Source organism: Lactuca sativa, chromosome 4 (genome assembly GCF_002870075.4).
Source record: "Lactuca sativa cultivar Salinas chromosome 4, Lsat_Salinas_v11, whole genome shotgun sequence".
Lineage (NCBI taxonomy): Eukaryota > Viridiplantae > Streptophyta > Magnoliopsida > Asterales > Asteraceae > Lactuca > Lactuca sativa.
In genome coordinates this window covers 60,094,445-60,118,645 of record NC_056626.2, presented here as the reverse complement: position 1 = coordinate 60,118,645, position 24,201 = coordinate 60,094,445, and the positions used below count along the sequence as shown (strand labels likewise).

The window sequence follows — 24,201 nt, the reverse complement described above, 5'->3', positions numbered from 1 at the left end:
TACTTCTATTTTCATAATCTTCCAAAAAATAAGTTCAACAAATTCTACCGCGGGTCAAGATTCAGATGCAACGGGTGTTAAAATCTTACCAACCACTCGGAGTAAAGATGTGTGAGAACATTATGATTTGTGTTTGTTTTCGAACGGGAAGGAAAAAGCAAGGTGCAAGCAATGCGGGATGTTTTTGGGAAAAGATGGCAATAGTACGTTGAGGAGTTATACAACAAAAACGTGTCCGGTTGTAAAAGGTCAAGGTGATCCGGATCAACCAAATATTACTCACGACAGTTTGATCTTTATTTACAACAATGATGACATTCGTGAAAGCTTTTGCAAGTTCGTCATTCAAGAAGGCTTGTCTTTCAACCACTTCGACAACCCACGATTAACAAGGATTTTGTGGGAAAAAATGCAACCATAATACCGGCAAGTAAGTCGCACTTCTCTTAGACGTGATGTTTTAAAGTATTGGGATATAGCCAAAAAAGATATGCAATTGGGATTTTTAAATATAAAAACCGATTTTTCTTTAACTTGTGATATTTGGTCCTCCACCGGAAGTTGTCCCAAAAGCTATCTTGCCATCACGACACATTGAATAGATCCGTCTACTTGGGTAATGAACAAACGAGTTATTGCTTTTGAACTTTTTGCGTATCCTCACACGGGGGCACGATTATTTGGAATTTTAGTAAGCATTATAGAGACTTATAATTTACACGAAAAAATCTTCTCTATTTCGTTTGACAATGCAAGTAAGAATACCGCCGCGGCAAAAAGATTAATTGCAAAATATAAACCTATTTTGGATGGCTCGTTTTTTCATACTAGATGTGTTTGTAATATTATTAATCTTGCAGTACAAGATGGTTTAAAAATGATAGATTTGATGATTGAAAATTTCAAAACTGTATTAACTAGAGTTTTTTTGGAAAAAATAAAGCTACAATGGAAAAATATCGAAAGTTTGTCATTTCCATTAACGTAACTCCATATAGTCCTCATTGGGATGTTGACACTAGATGGAGTTCAACATGCATGATGTTTGAAAGTTTGACACGTCAAAGAATCGCTTTGCAATTATTTTACGACACAATTTCAAAAGGAAAAAACCCGGTTTCGGATTATGATTGAGATTTGATGGAAGAGTTTGTGGAAATGTTAAAAGTTTTTAAACAATCAACCACTTTTTTATCGGGCGTGTATTACCCTACAAGTCTATTGTTACTAAATGAATTATGGTTGATGTCCGCACAATTGAAGCGTTTTGAACAAAGAAATGAAATATTTGTTTTGGTTACGAGACCAATGAGACAAAAACTAGTCAAATATTTCAAAGAAATGCCACCAATTTTACTTGCGCCGCGACATTAAACCCATGTATCAATGTTACAGGTGTAGAGGCTTTGATTAACAAAAATTTCTATGTCTTTAAATTTGCACAAAGATGACTCAAACTACATCGTCCGTAGCCAAATAAACACTTTTAATAATACTTTTACTAATTTGTTTTACATTTACGCTACAAAATGTGACAATATGTCAAACACTTTTGCAAGTGTAACTGACTCTACTAGTGGTGCATCGGGTAGTGGTGGGGGTCGAACGAATTATCATATCGACCTCTATAACTACCTTTTGGAGGAACAAAACAAAAGAGCACGCACATTAACCCCTAGTAGCGAACTTGGAATTCATATGGGGTCAAACTTTTTAAAATTCATGAGTGCACCACAATTTAAAATTTTGGATCTTTTGGCTTGGTGGAGAGAAAAGGAAGCACAATTTGCTATTCTCTCCGTCATGACCTGCGATTTACTAACCGTCCAAGCTTCCATGGTAGCTTCGGAATCCGCCTTTTCTTTTAGTGGAAGAGTTTTATCAAAGTTTTGGACGACTCTTACCCAGGTTGCGGTAGAGGTTTGCATTTGCTTGAAGGATTACTTGGATTCGGTGGAACGTATACAACACTTGGCATTACTAGAAGACCCACTAACACAAAATGTTGAACTGGAGATCATGGATGAAGAATATGCACAAGGCTTATCAACACCTCCAGAAGACGAAGACGATGACGATGAAGACGAAGACGAAGATGAAGAATATGGTATTGATGAGACCCCTAGTTATTTGCGTGGCGGTTGAAGAATATTTTAGTGAAGGCAACACGAAGTGGAAGACCATAAAAACTATTTCTATTTGATTAAATGTTATAACACCACTTTATTATTATTATTATTAGGTAACTAGTTTGAAAACTCTTTCTAATTCGACGTTTGATGTATGTTTTAACTATTTTAATGAACCTATGTTGCATTTTGTGTTATATATGAGGTCCAAAAAATATTTTTTTTTTCTAAAAAAGGCAAAATCGGATCAGATTTCGGATCGGATCCTAACCGGATCACATTAAACCGATTCGAATTTGGGCGAGGAAAAACCGGTCAAAACCGGTTTCAAACCGGATCGGATTTTGGCTTAATTCGGATTGGGTGTGATGTCACGGAACCAGATCGGATTCGGATCGGATCGGATCTGAGGTTTGTGCAGAGGGATGGAAAAAATAAATAAATAAATAAAAATACCCATCTACATCTTAACATCTCAAGTTTTTCTTCGTGTATTTATGGTGTACTGGTAAGACGACCATTGACACCTTGAATTTTGGAGACATTATGCTGTGCAACACTGTGACAACGATTATGTCAGCTTTCAATTCCATTATAGTACGGGTAGGGAACTGATTGTAATGACCTTTTAAATGCATGCAAGTTGCAGATGACGTGTTTTATTTTATGTCACAGTGAGCACCGCAGGCGGCAAAGTTGACTTGAATTGTGTTTAAATATTTCTAGACATTACAAGAATTGCTGGTGATTGTATCAATTTAATTAGATGTTAATCATGTTCGATCCAATTTCAAGACTTTCATTTATTCTCACTCCCCTCTTGTGTACACTTCTTTTCTTTTTAGTAAGTTCTGGTATTCAAGCGCAAGCCACGAGTACTCTTGCTCCAGGTGAAGGCAAGTTTTTATGCCGTATTTATCTTTCTGTCAAGATACCAAGTGACTTTATCCTTGTTTATGTGTGCATAAAAACTCAATTAGATAGGATGTGAAACTTGGGTTATATTCTAATTATTCCAAAAAGGACTTCCATAAGCAACAAAATACGTATAGAGACACCACAAATTTTCACCCAGAACTCACAGCACCTAAAAACTATGCAGATTTGTTGCTGTTTTTATATCCACAAGTATTTTATGTTATCTTGCAGTGAATGCTCTTCGTGAAATAGCTAAAGAATTGGGAAAAAAGAAATGGAATTTTTCCCTGAACCCTTGTGGTGGAGATCCCAGCTGGAACACAAATGTGACAGACACAGGTTCTCAGTTTAAAAACAGTGTTCTGTGTGATTGTTCGTATCCTGGTGGTGTTTGTCACGTTGTTGAGATGTATGTAGTTTTGTTTTATAATGACATCTACTCCATATGCCTTTTTGCTTCTTTAATAAACGAAATTATAGTTACATATATCAGTGTACATATCACTATATCTAATCTGTTTAAAAAATTCAACTAATATTCTTAGATGCTTAAACATAATTTCCTGTCAGTGTGAAATTTGTGTAAACGTAAATTAGAGATCCAACTTTTCCTTTTGAACAGAGTTCTCAAGGGGCAGGATCTTGCAGGAGTTCTTCCTCCGTCTCTAGCAAAGTTACCTAAAATCAAGAAGATGTAACACAATTTCTTATGTTTAAAATGTTACCATATATACTTTAATCTATTATGATTCATGATAACATGGGTTGCTTGTTGCAGTGATTTATCGTTTAATTATCTAAATGGCACCATACCTCCTCAATGGGCGTCAACAAATCTGGCCTTCTTTTGAGCTACTTCTGAATCTTGATTTTCTCTAAGTTGATTTATATCTAATTATTAAAACTTACTGTGATATAGAGCTGTTACGGCTAATCGCCTGTCAGGAAGCATTCCAACATCTTTGGGGGAGATAACCTCTCTTGTAACTGTGTATACTCTCTCTCTCTCTCTCTCTCTCTCTCTCTCTCTCTCATGGTGATAGTTAAATAATGTTATTACATTCTTCATGACGGTTTCTGTTTAATGGATAAATGAATACCAGGATTCTGGAGAACAACATGTTCTTCGGAACTGTTCCTGCTGAGCTTGGAAAATTAACAAATTTATCAGTTCTGTAAGGCCTTCTTCCTAATGTAGCTTTACTACAACTCTTCCCGTTTGTAGTGGCTATGTAACTGATACATGTTTATTCTAAAATTGTAGGGTCTTGAGTGCAAATAATTTCTCTGGTAAATTGCCAGAGGAGCTTAATCTTCTCACAAATTTGACAGAACTGTATGCATGCTTCACCCTTTCCAACAAACATTATAAAAAAAATTCATGTTTTACACTACCTAGAAATTTATCTTTCCCATTTTGTGGACTTTTTCTAAGTTAGTCATCACTACTTCTCACCTTTGTGCAGCCGGATAAGTAGCAACAACTTCAGTGGGAAAATTCCAAACCTTGGAAACTGCACAAAACTTCAGAAATTGTAAGTTTTTGATTCAGTATTGCTATTTATATCTCCAACTAAAGAAAATCTTCCTGATGTCTTCCATAATTAAAACAAGATATACTCATGACTAAAATAACAAAACTGGAGTTGTATCACAAAATGATCACATTCTGGGAAACTATCACAAAATAATCACCCCTTTTGCAAAATGGATTTTGTTGATGGATATTACTCATAAACAGCACACACACTTATAGTTTGTTTGTAATACGTGAATATGCAGAATGAAAAATTGGAAATGAATATATTTACGACTCAAAAAGCTGCACACTTATTCAAAAAGCTGAAGGGCTATATATAGCCTAAAAAACAACAGAAATAAACAAGATCAATCTAAAGAAAACTATCCACTAGTACCCCTAGAGAATAGGATACTTCCATGACCAAGTTCACCAACTTTCACCTCCATTGAACTCAGTCAATCACCATTTACTTATTCATACTTCAAACAAAAGACTAAAATACCCCTGAATGAAACGTGTTCTTTGAAACAGTGAACCAAAGACCAACTTAACCCATCAAGATTACCTAACATTTGTAAAATACATGAGAAGAATCCTGGAAGAAAAGTATAGGAAACTTTAATATGTACTTAGTAAAGCATGTGATTATTATTAGAGCGCCTAGAAGAGACGTAAAAATCCTAGTGGAGTCTACAGAAGTTGTTGTAAGTGCCCATTTGGACACAAAATTATATATTAAATTGGTTATCATGTGTAGTGACTTTGGAGCTGCAAGGAAATTCTTAGGACGAGTATGCACAGGTGTGAAAGGTAGTATAGATCTGTACTAGGTAGTACAGGATTCGTACTTGGATTAGGAAGAGTCGCAAAGTTACTAAGGCACTAATAGTTGAGTTTATTTTGTATGTTTCCATCATTACCTGTGTTATGGTGATGACTAGGAAAATGATTTTGGATTCATTCCCAAGTTGCTATAAAGAGTCGAGTCTGATTAGTATAAATATGTGAAGTGAGTTGATTGGTTCAGAGAACCATGTCTTGTCTAGAGACTGACTTTAGTCGGGAGATTGAAGAAGGAGATGATCGAGGTGATCGATAAAAGTATTGCAGCCTTCATTACAGCTGAATAGCCGGTAACTAGTGATGCTACCTATTAAGATGTGGTTGTAGGTCGTCATTCCATGTTCAAAAGAGGAAATTTTGGATTGTTAACACAAGATAGAAGGTGTTTTCCATGTTAGTATTTGACTCGTAGAGACAAGTGTCTAGTTTGTTATTTATATGTTGTGCTGTGGAAGGTCATTAGAGCATAACCATTCGTTCTTTTACTATAGCCAAAGTAAACACCTTATCGTGTGTTGAGTTTACGACCTAATTTAGGAAGAAGCAGGAGTCTCCAATAAAATTCAAGTTTGTGACTCAAGAGTTGGGATTGAAGGTTCGTATGTGGATAAAAGAACAGGTACAAGTTCAAGTACCACCTTCAGCAAATAAATTCAAACTTATTTGATTTTCACTCAGAAGGATAGAAGAGCTATAGTCGTTGCAGCTGATATGTGAAGATGAAAGTTTCTTGTGTGCGTTCGCACCTAGTATTTCAGATACGATCAAAACGGTCATTACAGAGGGTTAATTAGAGCACGACAAGGTTAACAGACCCAGAGAAGAGGGAGGAATTATATTAAGACCGGTAACCGTTGTTGCTAGTGATTTCCATTACGTTGGTAATACCTTATTATACCATTTTGTATGCATGTGCATTGGTGGACGACTTCGTGCTTGCCTAGATCTTGATCGATCTATGGTCGTGTTATATGAGAAGATCACTCATGAGAACAAACAATGATACTACGTTGAGGATGTTAAATCATGTATATGACAATTAGGCGTTTCTTCCAAGAAGAAAATGAGCTATAAATCACATATGCAAAGCCAATTGGGCTTTGATCGGTTGTGAGTAGCAACTGGTGAGGGTTCGAACCCAAGTGGGGGAGAACCAACCATTAAGGCAAAAAGTGCAAAAGGCAAATCGACTTCGATTTGACGTCAAGATCCAGAAGAGTGGATCACAAGAAGCTAAGAGAGAATTATTAGCTTCGGGTTTTGCTATGTAGATAATAAAATGGATGTTTTAGTTGGCAAGTGAAAAAATAAAATCAGATATCGTGAGGAAACTTGAAACCTTTACTTGTACCTATAGGTAAATGAGAGCATCTTATCTTAAATCTTATCATCAAGTGTCCCAAGATGGTATACCACCACGATGTGTTATGGGTTCTTTATACAAAGCCTAATTTCGTGTTCAGCCCTATACGCCAAAGTGTATCATAAAATATGATATGAAGATAGGTTGCTTATTAGCCTAAGTGGTCTAAATGAAAGTCATAGTAATCGTAAATACGAAAGTGTTCATATGAAGAAAGCCTAAATCTAACTTCGTATGAAGAAGTTATGATTTTTAAAAGTTTTGATGCGACACAATACGGCAGTGTGCGACATAGAAATAGAAATGAAAATCGGTTGATTGTTAGCTATAACAATCTAAACAAAAGGCATAGTTATCATAAATACGAAGTCTTCGATATAGAAAATGTCGAGAACAAAGTTTGTATGAAGAAGTTATGAATTTTTGCACAGTTTTTTTACAGTGTAACAGTGGTGGAGTCAGGATCAAAGTAAAGGGGTATCCCAATTATTTTCCTGGGGTACTTGGGTTTCCTCGGTTCGGCTTCTGTTTTAAACCCAAATCTTAATCGAATCCTTAGCTAACCTCAAGTCTTGTTATATAAACATGAAGTTGAAGTATATTTTGATACTTGAATCGATGTGGGACTCAAAGTAGATATCAAATAAAGCATGAGGATAACAAGTTTATATAATAGAAAAAAATTGATGAGTTTACATGTGTTTAGCGATGTGGGATAGAATAGCTAGGAAATAAAACAAAAGTAAACAAAGAATATGTAAGAAGCAAGAATTGATCTTGAGACCTTTGCTTCAATAAGTCAATGCCTTAACCAGCAGACCAACTGTTTGTTTGTGTTAATAAATGGAGGGATGCATATATATACACTATACCGATTTTTTTTGAGGCATACGTAAACAAAAATTACACTACCGAAAAAATTTTGAGGGGTATCCCGGGCTACTCCAGGATCCCCTTGGATCCGCCCCTGCTGTGTAATCTTCATAGACTCTAAAATTAAAAATAAATTGAGAATTGACCAACGGACTCTAAATGAAAGTTGTACTACTTGTCGGTACGAAATCAGGGATATAAAGAACATCAAAAATGGAGCTCGTATGAGAAAGATATGATTTTTTATAGTTTTTAAATTTACCTGCGAAATGCGACCAAGATGGCACCACGTGTCATGTTCAGAGACGAAAGCTTACTACCTAGGTAAGGGCATAGAATGCCTATGTTAGGGGCGCGGCGCGCCTCCCAATCTTTTCTTAACCTTTCTCTCTAGTTACAATTTTTCTGAGGTTTTTCGGGGTTCCAGAGAACTTTACTTGTTTGAGGCTCTAAACAATCAGAGAGCACAGAGAAAAAGAGTATTCAGAGTTAGAGTTAAGTTGCACTTACTATGTTTTAAGTATAACTTTTATTTATATTCATACTCGCTATTATGAACCTATAAATAAGGTGTATCAATGATTCCAGCCATACTACTGATTTATTTACTTAGGGGAGTGATGCCTAAGCTTAATCTAGTGGGATGTTTAAAGTGGATTTTCCAAACAGTATATTCTATATACCAAACGGATCCTATATCCGGTATAATCTTACCTGGTTATTCCTTATTTATTAGAACTTAAGTACTCATTACGATTATTGGGGAATCTGGAAATAGTTAATATAACATTCTAAATATGAACAAACATTGAGACATAGTAATATTCGTATTTAGGTTATTTAAAAGAAAGATAAAGTGTCAGGCAATGAGTTGGCCTAACCATGGATCTTCCACCTCAATCAGGTGACTGCATAGTTACTTTCATGAACATGATTTTAATACAAGTATTTATTAAAAGTATTAAATATATGTTAAAAGTTTATATGTGGATTAAATGCTTAATATATGGAAAATGTATTAACTCAGAAGCTTTGGCATAGTGCCTACTATCACGTTAGTGAGGAAAAACTTGAAGCAAGAGACAAAAAAAGACAATTTTCATGGGATATGCATTAGGTGTAAAAGGATATCGCCTTTGGTGTTTGGAAGATTCGAAGTTTATAATTAGCAAACATGTTACTTTATGTGAACTTAAATGTAGCTTCTTCGAAAGTTATGGTGCCAAATGGTGATGACATTGAGACGGTCACAAGTAGTTGATATAGAACCTAAAAACCAACAAGGTTCTAGTTTTATTCACGAGGAAGATCATGGTGGTATGCACGATGATATTGAAGATGAGACGGTTTAGCTAGAAGATGTACATGAACCAGAGGAACAAGAGCTCGACGACAGTTCGGTCTCTACTAAGACGATGCGAGTATATAAGAAAGTTCAAAAGTTGGGGTTTAATCAACTTTTGAAGAACTACGGACAAGAAAATTTGGTTGAGTACGTATTCTCGGTGTAGGAAGATGATTTGGTCTCCTTCAAGGAAGCTATTTGGAATGACAATAGTGAGAGTTGGCTAGCTAATGGAGTCTCTTCGGAAGAACTAAACTTGGGAAGTGGTCTCATTTCCCATAAGGAAGAAAGCTATTGGTTGTAAGTAGGTGTATAAGAAAATAGAGGATCCTTCTGAACTCGGTGGTACAAGGTACAAGGCAAGGGTAGTGGATAAGTGGTATGCACAATGAGAGGGGGTTGACTATAATGAGATATTTTCTCTGGTAGTGAAACACGCTTCCATTTGGGTGTTGTTGAGTATTGTTGGCCATGGTGATTTAAAGTTCGACCAACTCGATGTAAAAATGATTTCTTGCACGAAGAATTGGATGAGGAAATCTATACGCATCAACCTGATGGATACAAGGTTGTGGATAAGGAAGGTCAAGTATGTCGCTTAAGGAAATCACTATATGGATTGAAGCAGTCTGCTTGGTAGTGGTACAGACAATTTGACTCCTTCATGTTGAAGCATGGATTTTCCAGAAGTCGGTATGATTGTTGTGTTTACATGTTGAAACTTTGTGGAGGTGATTATATCTATATTCTTTTGTATATGGATGACATGCTTATTGCTTCAAAGAGCAAGGTGGAAATAGATAGGCTGAAATCTCAACTTGGTAAAGAGTTTGAGATGAAGGACGTGGGAATTTCCAAGAAAATATTGGGTATGGAGATTAGAAAAAAGAGGTCGAACCATCGACTGTTCTTGAGCCAGAAAGTCTATATAGAACAGGATATTGCGAGGTTCGGGATGCAAGATACCAAGTCAATGGTGACTCCATTGGCTCCACATTTTAGGATCTCTAGTAGACAAGTTCCTTATACATTAAGAGTGTGCCTTATGCTAGTGCAGTTGGCGGTTTAATGTATGTCATGGTGTGTAGACATCTAAATATTTCACAGTGGTTAGTGTGGTCAGCAGGTTCATGGCCAACCTGAAGAAGGCACATTAGGAAGCTATAGAATGGGTCATGATGTATTTAAAAGGAACCATTGATATGGGTTTATGCTTTGGTGGAGATACACGTACAATCACTAAATTTGTGGATTCAAATCATGTTGGTGATCTAGATAGATGCCAGTCTAGTCTACGATGTCCAGATGGTTGGTGATCGATGTTACAAGAAACATTAGCGCTTTCTACTACTTTTAAGGGGTGAATTGAAGAACTCGTGCCATTGCTTATCATGGCTAGAAACAGTGGTTGGGAAAAAATGGGTCAGATACAAATTTGTTGTAAAAGAAAGTTTTAACGATAAAGAACAGAATACAAACAGAGAGCGTAACTATTAGAGATCTGCAAATTCTATCACGGTGAGAAGAATACAAAGCTTTTATAAAGATAAAAAAAATTGCGAAGTGCTAAAAGCAAGCAGCTGTTATTACACTTAAGACTAACATGGGGGCTATAGTTGGATGCTTGAGCACAACTATTCAACATTATGCCAAAAAAAATTCACATGGCATGAAATTATATATTCATTGTGCTTGTTCAATAGCTTAAAGTCCACCGTCTTTCTTTTCTCAATGGTCAGCATCTACTAATCGCGTAAGGTCGCTTTCCGAACTGATATTTCCACCTTATGCTCAGGTTACATGAAATTCAGTCTAGGATAATCCAAAAGGACATTTGTGAATCTAGGCACAAAACCACAAGCCAAATTGTCAGACGAATTATGGGTTTGTTATAGAAGAGAGAGAGCTAAGAAGGGTCTCCTACGGCTCTATAGAGGAGTCATATTTATACTTGATAGATTTGGGTTACCGTCTTCTAAATTAGTTAAATAAACCACGAATTAAAGGTATAATCAATGGTTTCCAAAACTGATGAGATTTGTTAATCTCACCGTAATTACCCACTAGAATTTGGATTTACCACTGCAAGGGGCTCTACCCATTGGATCCCGCTAGGGGTGTTGCCCTAGGACCCTGGAAGGGGGCGCAGCCCCCTTAACCCCCGTCATTCTATCGTACCGACTTATCATTCGATCTTATATATGTGTGCACTCCGCACTCACCAAACATATAATATAGAGCACAAACTATAAGCCCCTTAGCTCATATATTAGTTCCAATTACACAAAATATTTGGTTACACTAAAATCACCAACAATATGGACCACCATAATAATTAGATTGGTTATTTAATCATTCATTTTTTTTTTGCTTCCTGTCATGATTTCTATCTTTTATCCTCAGAGAGATCCAAGATAGTGGTCTAGAAGGACAAATACCCGAAAGTCTTTCCTTCTTGAGAAATATAACAGAACTGTAAGTTAAACAGGTACTCCCTCCATCAGGATATTTAATTCTTTCTATTCCTGCAATAAGTACTAATTAATCAACATGCCTTTATGTAATCTATGTGCAGACGGATTTCTGATTTAAGTGGAGAGGGCTCACATTTTCCAAATCTGAGTAGGATGGCGAACATGACTAAGTGGTAAGTGATAGGATTTAGAAATCTATTAACAAGTCTTTAATTTCAAAACCGATACCTTCATAAACTTTGGTGGATGTTGCAGGATGTTGAGAAGCTGCAATATAATTGGGACTATTCCAGGTTATATATCGCAAATGTCCAATTTGAGCCATCTGTAAAAGTCCTCCCTGTTTAGACCATATGCGTTGTATCTTATGTCTTTGTACATTATGATCTTCTTTAGTCTCTGTTTAAATTTCTTGAAGTATTCCTTCCATATATATATATATATATATATATATATATATATATATATATATATATATATATATATATATATATATATATATATATATATATATATATATATATATATATATATATATATATATATATATATATATATATATATATATATATATATATATATATATATATATATATATATATATATATATATATATATATATATATATATATATATATATATATATATATATATATATATATATATAACTTACACAGAGATCTCAGTTTCAACAATCTGAATGGTGATATACCAGATCTAAGTGAAAAGCATGTTAAAAAAATGTAAGAAAGATATGCATCTACTTTTTCCCAGTATTATTTTCTTCAAAACTATTATATTATTGATCACCAAATCATCTATATTTGCCATAGTATTCTGCTCTTAAGTATCTTTGAATTGTTGAAATGAATCGGCATCTGATTTGACTAGATATCTGACTGGTAACTCCCTGGAAGGCAGTCTTCCTAAATGGATCACAGATAAAGATCTGTATGTTTTTTCGACCCTCGTTTTCATATTAAATTTTCTTAGAAGACGCGTTTGTAATAATTCATAGGCACTGATAGGTCATGTACTGTAATGCAGTGTAGATCTTTCCTACAACAACTTTAGTAAAGACACTGTGCCACAAGATTGTGGTGAATCACTGTAAGTTTTCCGAACTCAAATGATCTTTTCATATGCACATACAAATTGAAGTTAAAGTTTCTTTCATTTATTAGGAACTTATTCAGAAGCTACTCAAGTGGGAATAACTCGTAAGTTTATACCCTACTACTATACATCAAATGAATGAAAATTCTATTTAATAAGAGAGGCGCTAAGTGTTCATGTTTAATTTCTTGCAGTGACCTTGGGAAGTGCCAAAGCAGCCTTCAATGCTTAGAGGGTGATGAACATGTTTTCAAGTAACGTTGGGTTTTTTTATTAAAGTATAGCAAAGCTGATCTGTTTTATGTTTCTCCAGACTACTATTCAGTTTATATCAATTGTGGTGGGCCAGGAGTTACCATTGGAAACAAGACTTATGAAGCAGATGAATATCTAGGTGGACCTGCAAATTTTTTTCCTTCAAGTGATCGTTGGGGATTTAGTAACACAGGAAGTATATGGTCTGGTGATAATAGTGATTCACATTACATAGAAAATAATGCATCTGTACTCACTATGAATGACTATGAACTTTACACAAGAGCTCGCCACACTCTGCTTTCTCTCACTTACTATGGCCGTTGCTGTTGGCACAAGCCCTTGAAAACACACACACAACACACACTCTCACGTAGTTACAACAAATAGAATATGCAGAAGCTTCACTATTCTGATGGAAAAAGGTGAAAATACAAAAGGAAAATAACACCTATTTGTAAGTAAAAAAACAAACATGCACATGCTAATCTCGTATCTCCTATAAACTTGGTCAACCTGACCATTTTCTGTTGTGCACCTTCTAGAACATGGGTATAATCCCTTTATTTCAGCATGACTCAATCAAACACTCCTGGATCATGAACTAGATCCGACCCATGACCCGTTGAACCAACCGATTAACCCAGCAGTTGCTTAGCAAATGGAAAGTATACTGTGACTCTACATTTTGCAGAGATAGTTTTCAGAGACAACCAATCTTACAAGAGTCTTGGAAGACGTGTTTTTGATGTTTATGTTCAGGTTGAATTTTATCTTTTTTCTTGAACTTTCAGAAGTGGACGATTTTCATACGTCAATTAGATATATTTGTATCGATTCTGTTAGTGAAGACTTCCCATTTTGTGCAAGAGACTTGTATTTTTTTGGATTTCACTTTTGCATTCTCCTTTTTGCAGGGTGTAACCAAGTTGAAGAATTTTGATATCAAGATTGCAGCAGGTGGGGTTGATAAGGAAGTAAATATAACCTTAAAAGGCATACGTGTTACTAATAAAACATTAGAAGTCCGGTTCCAATATGCTGGAAAGGGTACAACAGCTGTCCCATTGAGAGGGGCTTATGGTCCTCTTATATCTGCCATTTCTATGGTCGCAGGTATGCTTATTCTCCACATATTTTAACTTATCTTTTTTTTTTCACAGACATTTATTATGTGTATAACTGTCATTTCTATAATACTGATGATCATCAATTGATAATATGTTCAAGTGACTTAATAATATATTTTTCCATTAGAGTTCAAGCCTCTAAGCCATGGGAAAATAACTCATGGGAAAATACCTCATTGGAAAAAATATACATTTGTTGCCATTGGAGTGGTGGCTGCAGCTTTGTGTCTAAGTCTCCTAATTCTTGGCATCGCATGGAAGAGGGGTTATATAGCGGACCAAAATTCAAGAGAAAAAGGTGTTTAATTACTATTTAATTTAAATTGTGCCATATACTTGTTTGTTTGTGAAATACATTTGTTTCATTGGTAAAATATTGTTTCCCTGTAGACCTAAGAGGAATGGATTTGCAGACTGGTGTATTTACATATAGACAAATCAAGGCTGCCACCGACAGTTTTGCTGATTCAAATAAACTTGGCGAGGGTGGTTTTGGATCTGTTTACATGGTAACATTGTAAATCCATTAAATTTTCTTTTTAACAATTCACATTGTGAAAAATCTACAAAACTTCACTGGTAACATTTTCTGATGTAAAAAGATAAAATATGAAAGAATATGAATCATACTAAAATATACATCTATTTTTTTGATTGCAGGGTAGACTATTAGATGGAACTCCAATTGCTGTGAAGAAACTCTCTTCGAAATCAAAGCAAGGAAATCGTGAATTTGTGAATGAAATAGGCATGATAGCCGGTATACAACACCCAAATGTTGTAAGGCTATATGGATGTTGTGTTGAAGGCAACCACCTTCTGCTAGTTTATGAGTACATGGAAAATAATTCTCTAGCGCACGCTCTATTTGGTATTCTCCTTTTCTTCTACTTCTTAAGTAACCCAACCTATCTAATTAAATGTATGTAAACTCGCCCCCGAGTATAAATGATGTGACACCTATGTGGCTCCTACATGTCAGATGAGGGAGTGCGGTTCTTATGACACCACTCCCTCCAGCCTAAGAAGTATAACTACAAGTTGATTATGCAAACAACATTCTAAATTCCTAAGACTTCATGACTTTTTTTTGTACGCTTTAATTTATGATTTATTAATATATAAAACAAAAAAAAATACATATAAATATATGTAAACGGGTTGGCAGAGTGGTATCAAGTAAGTTTTAAATGTAACCCAACCTATCTAATTAAACGTGTTGAGCAGGTGTTGAGACCACTTTTTGCAAATCTACAACCTGCTCAACACGTTTAATTAGATAGGTTGGGTTACATTTAAAACGTACTTGATACCACTCTGCCAACCCGTTTACATATATTTGTATGTATTTATTTTTTTTGTTTTTTATATTAGTAAATCATAAATTAAAAAGTACAAAAAAAAAGACCTGAAGTCTTAGGAATTTAGAATGTTGTTTGCATAATCAACTTGTAGTTATACTTCTTAGGCTGGAGAGAGTGGTGTCACAAGAACCGCATTGCCTCGTCTAACAAGTAGGAGCCACATAGGTGTCACATCATTTATATTCAGGGGCGAGTTTACATACATGATAGGTGGGTCACATGACCCACCTTAACTTTCAAACCTTATAATAAGTAATATAGGAACAAACATTAGGAACCACCTTGAAAATTTTTTTAGGACATACCTTATAATGTTGGATCAAAATGGCTGATCAGTTTTAACTACCTAGTTAGTTGATTTAAAATTTTATCTATACCTAATCCACATCGGCATCAAAGTAAAAGCTATGTGATTTTTGTTACTTATAAAAGGGAAATATGAAGGGAATGTTTATTATGTATTGTTTAGGCAATAAAATTTTCTATATCCCACTCCAACATTGTTGAATGGAGTTATAAAGGAAAAAAGTTAACGATTAAAATCTCAGACTTGGTTTATTACAAATGTAAACGGGTTTAGTCATTTAATATTATTTTTGCACGTTGAACCGATTTTATTAGTTTAACCTTGTTCTGGTCTAAAAAAGGATTGTTTTATTAGGTTGAATCAGTTTGAGCTGTATTGAGTATAAAAATCTTATGATTCTCTTTGCAAACAGGCAAAACTTGCCTTAGTAAAGGCTGAGTCCGAGTAATTTGCGAAGTACTCAACCAAGTTATCCGAGTTTTACAACAATATACACAGCCCGACCCACAACTAGTAATTTTAACTATTTCATTTTTTCCAGTTTCATTTAAATAGGGAACCACATAGTTTTTTGTTCTAAACTCGTCACTGTTTATACTACACAAAGTGTGGTTCTGTACCACACCTAGGATGTAGAACTATGGTAGAGAAAGAGAGAGGTGAGAGAGAGGAGAAGAGAGAGAGAGAGAGAGAGAGAGAGAGAGAGAGAGAAAGACACATAAAGAGAGAGAGAGAGAGAGAGAGAGGGAGTGTGGCAGATTTTGGGGGAGGTGCGGCCAAACCGCACCCAAGACCGCATGGGGGGGGAGGGGTTCCCTTGCCTATGTGGCACTAACTGCGGTCAAACCGCAGTCCACTCCCTTGAGCCTTAGTAACTTTGAAGAGTTACTTGGGTTCGTTATATATTTAAGTCATGTCTATGTCTAAGGTTTTGTGTTTTTTAAATTTCAAATCTAAATGGGTCAGCACAGGTCGGAAAAAAAAATAAGATGGAAATCTAACATCCTATTAATTGAACAACTTTGGTTTGGATGAAAATCTCAATCTGTTTAATTAAGCAGGTAATCCAACATGACCAATTGTAACCGACAATGAAAATAATCATAATAATGATAATGAGACATATTAGGTTGAACATTTGCAAAAAACCAAAATGTTACAAATTATAGGACACCTCAAATTGGGAATTGTGGCATCTTTAGTTTTCCATTCACAACTCGATTAAAATTCTTACATAATATCTCAGAGCACAATAACTCTAAGTTAGAAATTGATTGGCCTACAAGACAAAGAATTTGTGTTGGCATTGCAAAAGGCTTGACATTCCTGCATGAGGATTCGGTGCTCAAAATGGTTCATAGGGACATCAAGGCTACAAATGTACTCCTGGATGCTGACCTTACACCAAAGATCTCAGATTTTGGTTTGGCCAAACTTGATGAAGAAGAAAACACTCACATTACCACTAGAGTTGCTGGAACTATGTGAGTAGTAGTCTTGTTGTTCCTTCTAATTATATTATCTTCAATATTCATTTGTTCATTTTGGTTTTGGTACTTCAGAGGGTACATGGCACCAGAATATGCATTACGGGGATACTTAACCTACAAAGCAGATGTATACAGTTTTGGAGTTCTTGCACTAGAAATTGTTGTAGGAAAGAGTAATATGAAATATCGGCCAACTGAGGATTATTATTGTCTTCTTGATTGGGTGAACCTCTCTCTGAGAGAACTATAGTTTGATTTTTCCCCACAAACCCCAACTTATTGACCGGGTCTTATGATATATTTGTTTGCACTTTTTAAGGTTGTTGTTCTGCAACAAAAGGGGAGATTGATAGAGTTGGTGGATCCAAGATTGGGCTCTGAATTCAACAAAAAGGAGGCAGTGCGGATGATCAAAATTGCTCTATTATGCACTAATAAGGCCCCGGCTCTTAGGCCTACCATGTCTGAAGTGGTTAATATGCTTGACGGCCGTACTAAAATAAAAGAACCAAACATGAATGTAATTATGTCTGAGGAGGAATTGATGTTAAAAGAAATTGGACCAAAGTTTCACGAGATGAAGCCCCATGAATCTGATCAAACAGAGATTTCTATTGAACCAACAGCTTTCAGCTCGCACGACCTGTATCCCGATAGTCAAAATTTCTGAAAAACGTTGACGTGTACTGGTGTAACCATCAGTATACTAGTTAAGTTCTTAATACTACTTCTATAATGAGATGCTTATATTTCATTTTAAAGATTTTGAATATCTTGTTGTGACACTAATACAGTATGAAGCATATAGTTATATACATGTGTGCATTGAAACAATATCTTTGATACGTTCAATCCCCTGCAGTTTCTCATGCTAAAATGCTGGTGAGCTCGTTGCTCTTTGTGGTTTGACTTTTCTTGATTTGGATCTAGCTTTTCGAGTCTGATGGAAAAACTATGAATCCAGTAAGGTGTCTATGGTATTATATATAGAAGTAAGTTCAAATAAAAACAGTAAATAGTGTGAAAACGTAAAAACATTATGTTTAAGTTATTATTTTGCAATGAATGTTGTATATGGGTATTGTTGAAATAATTCTAATATAAATATTAACGTTTGATTATTTATATATTCATTAGAATGTTATTATTCTATTATAAATTTATGTATGTGTATTTTTGTAGTAAATTTTAATTTTAGTTTTAACATCTGAGTTTTCATTTATTCATTGTTGAATAATTACATAAAGTTGTGCATACAAAATTATTACAGAATAATAACATAAAGTTGTACATACAAAATTCATTGCAGAATAATAACATAAAAATAGTGTTTTTATGTTTTCATATTATTTACAATTTTTATTTGAACTCTCTCTCTCTCTCTCTCTCTCTATTTATGTTTTCATATTATTTACAGTTTTTATTTGAACTATCTCTCTCTCTCTCTCTCTCTCTCTCTCTCTCTATATATATATATATATATATATATATATATATATATATATATATATATATATATATATATATATATATACAATTATAAACCATGTTATCCCATTGGGAAAAGCCACATGTACTCACCTGGCTAGTTAATGAAAACTAACTACCACTTTGGCTTCTATTCACTAGGTGTGCTTGACCAATTCTCCTTGCCAAAACCTTCAATCAAATATCACATTAAACTCTTAATACTTGTCTCATTTCATAAACATCTTCATCCAAATCCATATTCCAAAATAATCATTAACTTATCACATAAATTTCTCATTTCAACTTTTATAATCAAAAGCAATTATGCTCCACCAATAATTTATTTATATTTCTTAATTCATTAAGACATAAGCTTAATTAATTTCAAGTGTCTTAACAAAATTATTTAGTTAGGGTTTACTACCCTTATGCATTATGTTAATTTTTCAACTTCACCAAAACTAATTAAGCTTCACGAATATGTCATTTGTATGTCGTGAACTATTAAGATATAAGCTTATTTTCACTTAATAAACAAATCTCCCGAGTAGAGTTTGAGATAATCATTGCCAAAAATTTAACCATGGATTTCTCAAAATAGCTTACTATCATAATCACAACACTTATAACATCATCATGCTAGAGATTTAAGGCATTTGGATCAACTTCTAACAACTTCTTCAAATTTCAACATTAAAGCTTTGCTAGGCTTGTTGGGAAGAAGAAATTACCTCAAATTATAGAGGCCTTAATTCTCATTTCTCTTGGAAATCCTTGGATATAACACAATTCTTCTAATCTTGAGCTCTTAATTTCGACCCTAGATGGGTTAAAATGAGCTAAAGACTAACTTAGTGCTTGATAAATATCTCACCTGAACTCATTTACAAGTCGCATAGTTCCAGATTATGTGTCCTGTTCTCTTAAGTTGCAATGTGTCAGGCTAGAATGCACACGTTGCATTCTCATTACTCTTAGATCAGCATCATACTTTCAGACGGGTCACGTAATATCATATTACATGTCGCATACTCATATTACTTATATCACATTCTGACTGTATTTCCCTTTTTCATTAAAATCCAGTACAAAACATTTCATTTAAATAAGGATGTTACATTATTACACTTTGATATCGGATAAGCTAATCCAAACATTTTTTAAACTCTATTTAGACATCGGATAATCTAATAATCACTTTTGCAAATAAGCATAAGTTGTTTTAAATATGCAATCCCAAACACCCAGACTTAATACCAAAGATTAGTAAAATCAAAAGATGATCAAGCTATATGTAACATACTGATTTGGGTATGCTTTTTTCCTTGGTCACCATGTTTAACCTAAGCGGGTTTTGGGGTTTTGGGCTCTATGATGCATATAGGATAAGCCTACACCACGTGTAGCTCTACGTTATGTGTAGATTTGTGCTACATGGTAGGTTATCGCTACTAGCACAAAACCTTAAATCTTGGACTTTGGGCCCTATATAAATGCACTAACCCTCTAGGGTTTCTCACTTTTGCAACCCCCTTCTCTGTAAACAAAACCCTAGCCTCTCCTTACTGCTCCTCCCACCTTTACGATTATAGTTATGTAGGATTATATGAAAATAGTTATTTATCTTAACTCAAAAATAAAAAAATTTTATTGCAAAAATTAGGATATTACACTATAGTGGTTTTCTTTTGCTTTTTTTTAAAGTAACATTGAAATAAGTTAAACAAATTGTATGATGAGAGTCAATGTCACATGTAGTGATTTTATGGCATCAACAATTCATTGAAATATATAAATTTGAATGGATTGTCACATCATTATTATTCATTTCATACAACTCTATCAAGTTTTTCCTACAATGTATTGAACTCTATAAAGTTAAATGAAACATTACAAAAACCAACTCTATAAAATTCCATTGAATGACAACTTGACTTGCTACCTTATTCAACTCTCTCATTGAAATCTCCACTGTAGATGCTATTAGAATTGATGAAGTGGCTCATATGAGGGGTAGGGTGGTTGGAGGGAGGGAGGTGAGGAGACTGACTATGAGGGCATGGGAAGGGGATGAATAGTGGTTAGGGATGGTATATTACCCACTTTATTTAAAAATATTATAAAAATACATAATAATATATTGAAAACTTATATAAAGGAAAATAGTTATTTCACATAGGTTAGGATTAGATAATTTGATCTCATCAGAAAATGGAGACAATTAGTTTCCTTGAAAATTCGAAATACTCCCTTCATTGGGAAGATCCCCAAGAGATTATTCTCATGCTAATTGGGTTTTGTATAATAATAGTTTCATAAGTTCAGTTCTTATATAGACATTAAGAACTTGGATAATTTATAAAGTTTAGATCTTTTGAATCATTAAACTAATAGGAACTTGGATAATCTATAATATGTCTTTACACATTTTGTTGGAATAAATTACCATGGACAATCTATCTTATTTACATGTGGTTTACTTTCACGAGAGGACATGTGGTATAGGTGTAACACCCATATTATTCAAGACAATTTAAAACATTTTAACCCATTCAAAAACCATTAAGTTATACAACCTTTTTCAAAGTAGTTTAAACATCAGAGTATCCCCAAAACCAAATCACAAAATCATGAAGTATGAGGAGCGGTACGATCACGCCTTTGCTTTGCCACGGTCTCCTGATGTACCTGAAACAGTAAATTGAAACTGTAAGCCCGAAAGCTTTGTGAGTTTCCCCCAAAATACCAACCACATACAACCATAATCATATCATATCATATCACAATACAGAACACCATGCCTCTCAAGTCTGCAATGTGACTGGTCCGCCCTCAACAGGCCTTCAGTCCACCTGTTCCACTCTCTGAGTCTACAGTATGACTGGACCGCCCGCACCGGGCCTTCAGTCTATCTGGATCTATCCCGAGCCTTCGGTATGACTGGACCGCCATACGGGCCTACAATCTATCCGGACCGCTCGTAGGGTATGTTGGCCTTCAGCACAAGGCAGGACCGCCTCAACCCAAACATCAACCAAATAACCATGTGCACATATAACAGGTAATCACATAACAGTCCATAGACAAACAAATCGATCTAGCAGATCATAAAGCATAGCAACATCCTAACCAGGATATCGACCTAACCGGTCACTAACATAGCACCATCCTATATACCAGGATACTGACCTAACCGGTCACTAACATAGCACCATCCTATATACCAGGATACCGACCTAAACCAGGTCACTAACATAATATTGTCCTAATTACCAGGACGTCGATCTAATCAGATCAATAAGCACATCAAACAGTATACATACAGATATCAGATATAACTATCTCATAGATCATCGATCATAGTAATCTCTCATAACCAAAACACCGACCTAACCAAGTCACTAACATACCAATCCTATCGGATCATAAGAGCATGACAACATACTGTCTATCCGGGTACCGATCTATCATATCATAACCACATGTAGCATACTGTAACCAAGATACAACTAAAAGGGCCGGCCTTGGTGCCTTAGACCCTATTGATATAGTGAGGATAACTCACCTTGCAACTGCCGAACTGAACCATGAAAGCACTGGCCCTAAGCACTGCTCCAAACCCCAACACCTGATGCCATCAATGGACCACGACATAAATATCCAAAATACATAACACCCCTGAAGGTCAAACAGGTCAAAGTCAAAGTCCTTGCCAAAGTCAACCTTCCTGATTGACTCTACTCGCTAAGTCAACCCGTTGACTCGTCGAGTTCTTATATTCAGAAAACTCCCATAACACGACTCAACTCACTGATTCGCCCCAAGACTTGTCAAGTTCAACGATCTCTGAATTCCATCCTGTCCAACTCATTGAGTCGCCAACATGACTCACTGGTCCGAAGTTTAACCACAAGAGTTTGGGGTTCTACGACCTGACTCACCGAGTCCAAGAACAAACTCATCGAGTCCAAGGCAATCATCAACAGACTCGCCGAGTTGTTCTTCCAACTCGTCGATTCCATGCCCATCTTCATATGACTCGTCGAGTCCACCCATGCAACTCGTCGAGTCCTATCAGTCCTTCCTCCATACATAGGCTTTTCGAGCCATGCAGGGGCTCCAAACTATAGATCCACTCTTCTAGGGAATAACCCTTACGTAAAGTTGCAAACTTTACATGAAACCAAGGAGTTAAAGGTCCAAGTCACTCTAGGGCTTGGGTTTTAGACAAAGGGGCTTCACTAACAACTCATTGACTGATGCTTTATGACATTCTGGACCAACACAAGTCTAGATCTGAAGTAGCAACCTCATATCTAAACTCCAAACCCGAAATAGGTTTCAAACATACCCAAAATGGCCCCAAATCTCTTTCATGAATAGATCTAGATGCAAATGAGTGAAGGTAACAACTTATTACCTCCAAGATGTGCCCAAACTGAAGTAGATTCTAGATCTACACCACTCCCTTGATGCAAGCCCTTTTTGATCTTCAAGTTTCTTCCACAAAAGACAACTTCCAAAGCTTCAATCTCCCTCCAAAGGCCTCACACACACGAGCTTAGGGTCTTCTGGTTCTCAAGGGAAATAAGGAGGCTGAGAGAAGGACATAAAGTCCTTTAAATAGGGTGCAACCCTCGAGATTAGGGTTTTCTCATTTCAGCACCAACTCGTCGAGTACAGCTTCCGACCCGGCGAGTTGGCCACTTAACTCGCGATAAAATCCCGCTCTGACTCAATGAGTAGCATACCTAATCGTCGAGTAGCTTCCTTAATTTACACTTTAAGCCCTTCACTCATACTTCTAGAATTTGGGATGTTACAATAGGTATTCCCAGAATCTCATCATCGTCTTTGTCTTTAGCATAATATGAAAAGGATTCCTAAAAAATTAAGTGGGTTGGCTCAATATAAAGTAATAAATAAGACTCTAAAAATCCATGTAAATGAGTCTATGGACCCTTAAGAGTTTGAAGATTGGTGGTGAAAGATGCATGATTGAAAATTGTGGACTTGAAAAAAAAATGAGTGGTTATGTTCTTTAATTAACGATCAAAGGTGTTGGTGTCGATATATGTAAAAGTAAACTTTTGGGTAGGGATGTCTACCATGCAAAGAAGTGAAAGCATGTACTTTTTTTGAAGTGTATGTTAATTCTAAAAACTCATTATCACACTTTGTTGAACAATATGACAATGCATTGAAAAGCAAGTTTGAGAAAGAAACTAAGGATTATTTTGAGTCACTTAATTCTTCATATAAACTAATAATTGGGTTTTATTTTGAGAGACATCTTCACGAGGTGTATATGAATGCAATCTTAAATTTATTTCAAAATGAGTTATGAGGTATGTTGTTTTGCAATTCTTCATTGGTCAATATAGATGGTGCACAATATGTATTTCATGTTGTTTTGTTATCTTGATGCAATGTGTATGTGCTTATCAGCTTTTGTGAAAAAAAAAATGCATATACTGACCATTTTGTTATTAAAAAAATACAAATGGAATTTTTTTTGTAGAAAATACTGCAGACGGGGACCATATGTTGAAAATACTCCACACAGGGGTAGGGACCATTATTGTTAAAAATTTTGCAAACA

General features: G+C 35.3%; 2 protein-coding genes across 9 annotated transcripts; both read left to right on the top strand.

Moving 5' to 3' along the window:
• The first annotated feature begins 1,803 nt into the window (after window positions 1–1,803).
• On the top strand, window positions 1,804–13,909 carry LOC128133434 (probable leucine-rich repeat receptor-like serine/threonine-protein kinase At3g14840). The gene is made up of 16 exons (XM_052770880.1): window positions 1,804–2,107; window positions 3,279–3,456; window positions 3,967–4,038; window positions 4,151–4,222; window positions 4,312–4,383; window positions 4,514–4,582; window positions 11,397–11,468; window positions 11,569–11,640; window positions 11,723–11,794; window positions 12,359–12,418; window positions 12,515–12,577; window positions 12,652–12,687; window positions 12,868–13,034; window positions 13,533–13,600; window positions 13,756–13,815; window positions 13,862–13,909. Exons 1-16 carry the CDS (start codon window positions 1,804–1,806, stop codon window positions 13,907–13,909), a joined length of 1,485 nt encoding a protein of 494 aa, XP_052626840.1.
• LOC111878485 (probable LRR receptor-like serine/threonine-protein kinase At1g53440) lies at window positions 2,840–18,250 on the top strand. 8 transcript variants are annotated; one of them, XM_052770274.1, is made up of 24 exons: window positions 2,840–3,019; window positions 3,279–3,456; window positions 3,670–3,741; window positions 3,826–4,038; window positions 4,151–4,222; window positions 4,312–4,383; window positions 4,514–4,582; window positions 11,397–11,468; window positions 11,569–11,640; window positions 11,723–11,760; window positions 12,145–12,210; window positions 12,359–12,418; window positions 12,515–12,577; window positions 12,652–12,687; window positions 12,778–12,818; window positions 12,897–13,600; window positions 13,756–13,954; window positions 14,096–14,266; window positions 14,359–14,477; window positions 14,629–14,839; window positions 16,886–17,123; window positions 17,202–17,352; window positions 17,449–17,838; window positions 17,992–18,250. In XM_052770274.1, exons 17-23 carry the CDS (start codon window positions 13,945–13,947, stop codon window positions 17,797–17,799), a joined length of 1,251 nt encoding a protein of 416 aa, XP_052626234.1. In that variant the 5' UTR covers window positions 2,840–3,019; window positions 3,279–3,456; window positions 3,670–3,741; window positions 3,826–4,038; window positions 4,151–4,222; window positions 4,312–4,383; window positions 4,514–4,582; window positions 11,397–11,468; window positions 11,569–11,640; window positions 11,723–11,760; window positions 12,145–12,210; window positions 12,359–12,418; window positions 12,515–12,577; window positions 12,652–12,687; window positions 12,778–12,818; window positions 12,897–13,600; window positions 13,756–13,944; the 3' UTR covers window positions 17,800–17,838; window positions 17,992–18,250. The 8 variants fall into 8 exon arrangements, with proteins under 8 accessions (XP_052626234.1, XP_052626235.1, XP_052626237.1 ...); XM_052770275.1 differs by lacking the exon at window positions 17,992–18,250 and having other exon boundaries at window positions 2,841–3,019; window positions 12,897–13,295; window positions 13,384–13,600; window positions 17,449–17,963; XM_052770277.1 differs by lacking the exon at window positions 17,992–18,250 and having other exon boundaries at window positions 2,841–3,019; window positions 3,279–3,386; window positions 17,449–17,963.
• Window positions 18,251–24,201: the final 5,951 nt, after the last annotated feature.

Bases quoted from the DNA above. Each gene is read 5' to 3' on its own strand.
- LOC111878485 (XM_052770274.1), top strand. The intron at 14,267-14,358 runs GTGTTTAATTAC...GTTTCCCTGTAG, and splicing joins CCAAAATTCAAGAGAAAAAG to ACCTAAGAGGAATGGATTTG. The intron at 17,124-17,201 runs GTGAGTAGTAGT...TTGGTACTTCAG, and splicing joins ACTAGAGTTGCTGGAACTAT to AGGGTACATGGCACCAGAAT.
- LOC128133434 (XM_052770880.1), top strand. From the start codon at position 1,804: ATGACCTGCGATTTACTAACCGTCCAAGCTTCCATGGTAGCTTCGGAA. The intron at 3,457-3,966 runs GTATGTAGTTTT...ACTGTGATATAG, and splicing joins GTTTGTCACGTTGTTGAGAT to AGCTGTTACGGCTAATCGCC. The intron at 12,419-12,514 runs GTATGTTTTTTC...ACTGTAATGCAG, and splicing joins TGGATCACAGATAAAGATCT to TGTAGATCTTTCCTACAACA.